The sequence below is a fragment of the Cinclus cinclus genome, chromosome 31 (assembly GCF_963662255.1).
Source record: "Cinclus cinclus chromosome 31, bCinCin1.1, whole genome shotgun sequence".
In the NCBI taxonomy this organism is placed as follows: domain Eukaryota; kingdom Metazoa; phylum Chordata; class Aves; order Passeriformes; family Cinclidae; genus Cinclus; species Cinclus cinclus.
In genome coordinates, this window is record NC_085076.1 from 1,903,125 (window position 1) to 1,910,550 (window position 7,426).

The 7,426-nt window shown below is 49.6% G+C and overlaps 1 protein-coding gene across 1 annotated transcript in view; it reads left to right on the top strand.

Annotated features, from left to right (window-relative positions):
• The first annotated feature begins 2,021 nt into the window (after window positions 1–2,021).
• ARHGEF11 (Rho guanine nucleotide exchange factor 11) overlaps window positions 2,022–7,426 on the top strand; it is a 69,121-nt gene continuing 63,716 nt past the window's right edge. Inside the window, exon 1 of the mRNA XM_062511251.1 lies at window positions 2,022–2,051. Coding sequence (XP_062367235.1) covers window positions 2,022–2,051 — 30 coding nt within the window. The remainder of the gene's footprint in view (window positions 2,052–7,426) is intronic.

The following is a 7,426-nucleotide window of genomic DNA, read 5'->3' on the forward strand; positions in this document are numbered from 1 at the left end:
CCAGTGACAGCCCCTGAGATCCCCTGAGATCCCCTGAGATCCCAGTGACAGCCCCTGACATCCCCTGGGATTCCCCCTGAGATCCCAGTGACCCCCCTGAGATCCCAGTGACAGCCCCTGAGATCCCCTGAAATCCCAGTGACCCCCCTGAGATCCCAGTGACAGCCCCTGGGATCCCCTGGGATTCCCCCTGAGATCCCAGTGACCCCCCTGTGATCCCAGTGACATCCCCTGAGATCCCCAGTGACCCCTCTGTGATCCCAGTGATCCCCCTGAGATCCCAGTGACAGCCCCTGACATCCCCTGGGATTCCCCCTGAGATCCCAGTGACCCCCCTGTGATCCCAGTGACATCCCCTGAGATCCCCAGTGACCCCCCTGTGATCCCAGTGATCCCCCTGAGATCCCAGTGACCCCCCTGTGATCCCAGTGATCCCCCTGAGATCCCAGTGACAGCCCCTGAGATCCCCTGAGATCCCAGTGACCCCCCTGTGATCCCAGTGACATCCCCTGAGATCCCCAGTGACCCCCCTGTGATCCCAGTGATCCCCCTGAGATCCCAGTGACAGCCCCTGAGATCCCCTGAGATCCCCTGAGATCCCAGTGACCCCCCTGTGATCCCAGTGACAGCCCCTGGGATCCCCTGGATTCCCAGTGACCCCGCTGAGATCCCCTGGATCCCCCTGAGATCTCACTGACAGCCCCTGGGATCCCAGTGACCCCCCCAGATCCCTCTGAGGTCCCTCTGGATCCCCTGAGACCCCCCCAGATTTTTCTGGAGCTGCTCAGAATCCCCTGGAGCTCCACAGGATCCCCCCAGGGATCCCCCCAAAGCACCCCCAAGGACCCCCCCAAACTGGGCCCCGCCGCTCCCAGTCCCGGTTTGATCCCGATGTCCCCAATCCCAGTGTCCCCGATCCCAGTGTCCCCAGTCCTGGTGTCCCCAATCCCAGTGTCCCCAGTCCCAGTGTCCCCAGTCCCAGTGTCCCCGATCCCAGTGTCCCCAATCCCGATATCCCCAGTCCCAGTGTCCCTGATCCCAGTGTCCCCGATCCCAATGACCCCAATCCCAGTGTCCCCGATCCCAGTGTCCCCAGTTCTGGTCCCAGTTCAATCCCGGTTTGATCCCGGTGTCCCTGATCCCAATGTCCCCATTCCCTGTGTCCCCATTCCCGGTGTCCCCATTCCCGGTGTCCCCAATCCCAATGTCCTCATTCCCGGTGTCCCCATTCCCAGTGTCCCCATTCCCGGTGTCCCCATTCCCGGTGTCCCCAATCCCGATATCCCCATTCCCAATGTCCCCATTCCCAATGTCCCCATTCCCGATGTCCCCATTCCCGGTGTCCCCATTCCCGGTGTCCCCATTCCCAATGTCCCCAATCCCAATGTCCCCATTCCCGATGTCCCCATTCCCTGTGTCCCCAATCCCAATGTCCCCATTCCCTGTGCCCCAATCCCAATGTCCCCAATCCCAATGTCCCCATTCCCTGTGTCCCCATTCCCTGTGTCCCCAATCCCAATGTCCCCATTCCCGGTGTCCCCATTCCCGGTGTCACGCGGGCAGCGGGGATCGATCGGGACGTGCCAGGGACAGGCAGTGGGGGGAGGGTTTGGGATGGGGCCGTGCCCTGGGGCCGGGAATGGGGAGCAGGAACCCAAAATTCCCCCCAAAACAACCCCAAAATTCCCCCCAAAATTCCCCCCAAAATTCCCCCCAAAATCCGAGTGTGGGGGGTGCAAATCCATGGGATGGGGGATCCAGGGATAAAACAACCCCAAATCCTCGGGATTGGGAATCCAGGGATAAAACAACCCCAAATCCTCGGGATTTGGGATCCAGGGATAAAACAACCCCAAATCCTCGGGATTTGGGATCCAGGGATAAAACAACCCCAAATCCTCGGGATTTGGGATCCAGGGATAAAACAACCCCAAATCCTTGGGATTGGGGATCCAGGGATAAAACAACCCCAAATCCTCGGGATTTGGGATCCAGGGATAAAACAACCCCAAATCCTCAGGATGGGGAGCAGGAGGTTGGAGGAGCCTCAGGCCAGGGATTTTTCCCATGGAATTTCGGGGAGCCCAAAAATTTTGGGGGGGTGGGGGGGTGGGGGTTTATCCCAAGGATTTAGGGATTTTTTTTTAAATTTTTTTTAAGTGTCCTCAAAACCGGTAAAATGTCCCCAAATCAGGGGAATGTCCCTAAATCAGAGAAATGTCCCCAAATCACAGAAACGTCCCCAAATTGGGGAAATGTCCCCAAACCTTTCTGTCCCCAAATCACAGAAATGTCCCCAAATTGGGGAAATGTCCCCAAATCGGGGAAATGTCCCCAAATCAGGGAAATGTCCCCAAACCTTTCTGTCCCCAAATCACAGAAACGTCCCCAAATCACAGAAACGTCCCCAAATCACAGAAATGTCCCCAAATCAGGGAAATGTCCCCAAATCGGGGAAATGTCCCCAAATCACAGAAATGTCCCCAAATCAGGGAAATGTCCCCAAACCTTTCTGTCCCCAAATCACAGAAACGTCCCCAAATCACAGAAATGTCCCCAAATCACAGAAATGTCCCCAAATCGGGGAAATGTCCCCAAATCACAGAAATGTCCCCAAATCAGGGAAATGTCCCCAAACCTTTCTGTCCCCAAATCACAGAAACGTCCCCAAATCACAGAAATGTCCCCAAATTGGGGAAACGTCCCCAAATCACAGAAATGTCACCTTTATGTCCCCATATCACAGAAATGTCCCCAATCCGGGTCCCTTTTTTGTCACCAAAGTCCCCGACCCCGTTCGGCCGCAATCGCCGTCCTCTAATCCCACAATTAATTAAAAATCCCGGCCCTTAATTCCTCGTTAATTGAATCCCGGCTCCAGTCCCGGGGGGGGAAGGGACGATGTCCCCGCGGGGCGGTGGCTCTGTCCTCGTCCCTGTCCCCAAATCCTGTCCCTGTCCCCAAATCCTGTCCCTGTCCCTGTCCCCAAATCCTGTCCCCAAATCCTGTCCCTGTCCCCATCCCTGTCCCCAAATCCTGTCCCTGTCCCCAAATCCTGTCCCTGTCCCTGTCCCCAAATCCTGTCCCTGTCCCCAAATCCTGTCCCTGTCCCTGTCCCCATCCCTGTCCCCAAATCCTGTCCCTGTCCCCAAATCCTGTCCCCAAATCCTGTCCCCAAATCCTGTCCCTGTCCCCAAATCCTGTCCCCAAATCCTGTCCCCAAATCCTGTCCCTGTCCCTGTCCCCATCCCTGTCCCCAAATCCTGTCCCCAAATCCTGTCCCCAATCCTGTCCCTGTCCCTGTCCCCATCCCTGTCCCCAAATCCTGTCCCTGTCCCCAAATCCTGTCCCCAAATCCTGTCCCCAAATCCTGTCCCTGTCCCCAAATCCTGTCCCCAAATCCTGTCCCTGTCCCTGTCCCCATCCCTGTCCCCAAATCCTGTCCCCAATCCCTGTCCCCAATCCTGTCCCTGTCCCTGTCCCCAAATCCTGTCCCTGTCCCCAAATCCTGTCCCCAAATCCTGTCCCTGTCCTCGTCCCTGTCCCCAAATCCTGTCCCTGTCCCTGTCCCCATCCCTGTCCCCAAATCCTGTCCCCAAATCCTGTCCCTGTCCCCAAATCCTGTCCCTGTCCCTGTCCCCATCCCTGTCCCCAAATCCTGTCCCCAAATCCTGTCCCTGTCCCCAAATCCTGTCCCTGTCCCCAAATCCTGTCCCCGTCCCTTTACAGAGCCCCCCAAAATCCACCGGGGGGGGGAGGGGGATTTTCCCACGGCTTTGGTGACCCCGAGGTGACCCCGAGGTGACCCCGAGGTGACCCCGGGGGTGACAGGGGACTCTCCTGTCCTGTCCCCGCCCCGGTCCGGAGGCTCCCGGGGCTCTGGGGGAGGGGCCGCTCCGGCGGTTCCCGGTTCGGAACGAAACGAGATCGGAAAAACGGGAAGGGGGGAGGGGGGGAGAGCCCCTCCCCCACCCCAATACAGAGCCCCTCCCCCACCCCAGTACAGAGCCCCTCCCCCAATCCAGAGCCCCTCCCCCAATACAGAGCCCCTCCCCCACCCCAGTACAGAGCCCCTCCCCCACCCCAATACAGAGCCCCTCCCCCAATACAAAGCCCCTCCCCCACCCCAATCCAGAGCCCCTCCCCAGTACAGAGCCCCTCCCCCACCCCAATACAGAGCCCCTCCCCCACCCCAATACAGAGCCCCTCCCCCAATACAGAGCCCCTCCCCCACCCCAATACAGAGCCCCTCCCCCAATACAAAGCCCCTCCCCCACCCCAATCCAGAGCCCCTCCCCAATACAGAGCCCCTCCCCCACCCCAGTACAGAGCCCCTCCCCCACCCCAATACAGAGCCCCTCCCCCAATACAGAGCCCCTCCCCCAATACAAAGCCCCTCCCCCACCCCAATCCAGAGCCCCTCCCCAATACAGAGCCCCTCCCCCACCCCAGTACAGAGCCCCTCCCCCACCCCAATACAGAGCCCCTCCCCCAATACAGAGCCCCTCCCCCACCCCAATACAAAGCCCCTCCCCCACCCCAATACAGAGCCCCTCCCCCACCCCAATACAGAGCCCCTCCCCCAATCCAGTGTCCCCTCCCCCACCCCATCCAGTGTGTCCCCGTACTGGTGACACTGGGAGGACCAAGGACACCAAATTTCCATGGGGGAAACTGAGGCACGGGGGGGGGAGGGGATCCAGAGGGAAACTGAGGCACGGGGGGGGAGGGGATCCAGAGGGAAACTGAGGCACGGGGGGGGAGGGGATCCAAAGGGAAACTGAGGCACGGGGGGGGGAGGGGATCCAAAGGGAAACTGAGGCACGGGGGGGGGAGGGGGGAGGGGATCCAAAGGGAAACTGAGGCACGGGGGGGGGAGGGGGGAGGGGATCCAAAGGGAAACTGAGGCACGGGGGGGGGAGGGGATCCAGAGGGAAACTGAGGCACGGGGGGGGGGGGAGGGGGGAGGGGATCCAAAGGGAAACTGAGGCACGGGGGGGGGAGGGGATCCAAAGGGAAACTGAGGCAGGGGGGGGGGGGAGGGGATCCAAAGGCACGGGTGACCCCAAGCCCCGCCCATTAATTAATCCATTAATTAATTAATTAATTAATCGATCCCTTTCATTAACGACGTCTCTTGGAGACGCCCCCGAACGAGGCCGCGGCCCGGGGGGGGGAGGGGTTTTCATTTTAATTTCTCTTTTTTTTCCTTTATTTTTTTTCTTTTTTTTTATTATTTTCCTTTATTTCTTAATTTTTTTTCCTTTATTTCTTAATTTTTTTCCTTAATTTTTTAATTTTTTCCGTTATTTTATTTTTTTTTCCTTTAATCTTTATTTTTTTTCCTTTATTTTTTTATTATTTTCCTTTATTTCTTAAATTTTTTCCTTTATTTTTTAATTTTTTCCTTTATTTTATTTTTTCCTTTATTTTATTTTTTCCTTTAATCTTTTTTTTTCCTTTATTTTATTTTTTCCTTTAATCTTTATTTTTTTTCCTTTATTTTTTAATTTTTTCCTTTATGTTTTTCTTTTTTTTTTTTTTTTTTGTATTTTTATTTTTTATTTTGGGTGGGGGTGGCAAACTCCGGGATTTTTTAGGAACCTCATTCAGGATTCATTTTAATTTAAATTTTATTTTTAATTTTAATTTTAATTTTGGATTATTTTTTTTTTTGGGGGTGGTTTTTGGATTATTTTTTTTTTTGGGGGGGGTGATTTTGGGATTATTTTTTTTTTGGGGTGTGGTTTTGGATTTTTTTTTTTTTTTTGGGGGGTGGTTTTGGGATTATTTTTTTTTTTTGGGGGGTGGTTTTGGATTTTTTTTTTTTTTTTGGGGGGTGGTTTTGGATTATTTTTTTTTTTGGGGGGTGGTTCTGGGATTATTTTTTTTTTTGGGGGGGTGGTTTTGGGATTTTTTTTTTTTTGGGGGGGTGGTTTTGGGATTAATTTTTTTTTTTTGGGGGGGTGGTTTTGGGATTATTTTTTTTTTTTGGGGGGTGATTTTTGGGATTATTTTGGTTTTTTTTGGGGGGGGGTTTGGATTTTTTTTTTTTTTTGGGGGGTGATTTTGGGATTTTTTTTTTTTTTTGGGGGGGGGTTTTGGGATTTTTTTTTTTTTGGGGGGTGGTTTTGGGATTATTTTGGTTTTTTTGGGGGGGGGGGGTTTGGATTATTTTTTTTTTTTTGGGGGTGATTTTGGGATTTTTTTTTTTTTTGGGGGGGGGTTTGTTTTGAGCCTTTTCCCTCTCCCGTTCCTTTTTTTTATTATTATTTTTGAATTAATTTTTTATTTTTTATTTTTTTTTTTTTATTTTCTCCCTGCGGTTGGAGCACAGCGATGATCCCACACTCCTGGAATTCCAGGAATTTCCTGCCGAGGCTCCCTCTGGAAAGGCGGGGGGGGAAAAAAAAAAAAAAAAAAGAATAAAAAGAATAAAAAAAAAAAAAAAATCCGCCAAATTTTTAACCCTCTCCTCCCCAAATCCAATTTTTTATTTTTTTTTTTTTTGCTGGGGGAGTTTGATCAATTTTGAATTTTTTTTTTTTTATTTTTTTATTTTATCCGGTCCTATGAGAGGATTTATTATTATTATTATTATTATTATTATTATTATTATTATTATTATTATTATTATTAATTGTTATTATTGTTATTATTATTGTTATTATTGTTATTATTATTGTTATTACTGTTATTATTATTATTTGTTATTATTATTATTATTATTATTATTATTATTATTATTAATTGTTATTATTGTTATTACTATTCTTAATTATTATTATTATTGTTATTATTATTATTACTGTTACTATTATTATTATTACTATTACTATTATTAATAATAATTTTATTTATTTATTTATTTATTTATTTATTTATTTATTTAATGGGAAAAAAATAAAAAATGGAATTTTTTTAAATTTTTTTTTTTGTGTGTGTGCCTCAGTTTCCCGGCCTTGATTCCAAGGATTTCAGTCGTGCCTTAAATCCTTTCAAAAACGCCAAATCGAACCAAAAATCGACCGAAAATCATCCCAAATATCACGTTAAAAATAATCTAAAATCACCCTAAAATCGCCCCAAAAATCGCCCTAAAATTCACCCAAAAATCACCCTGAAATTATCTAAAATTCACCCAAAATATCACCCAAAAATCACCCAAAATTCACCCCAAAATTACCTAAAATTCACCCAAAATTCACCCCAAAATCACCTAAAAAATCACACTAAAGTCACCCCAAAAATCACCCCAAAATTACCTAAATTAACCCAAAAATCACCCAAAAATCACCCAAAATTCACCCAAAATTCACCCAAAAATCACCCAAAAATCACCCAAAATTCACCCAAAATTAACCCCAAAAATCACCAAAAAATCACCCAAAATTAACCCCAAAAATCACCCAAAATTCACCCAAAA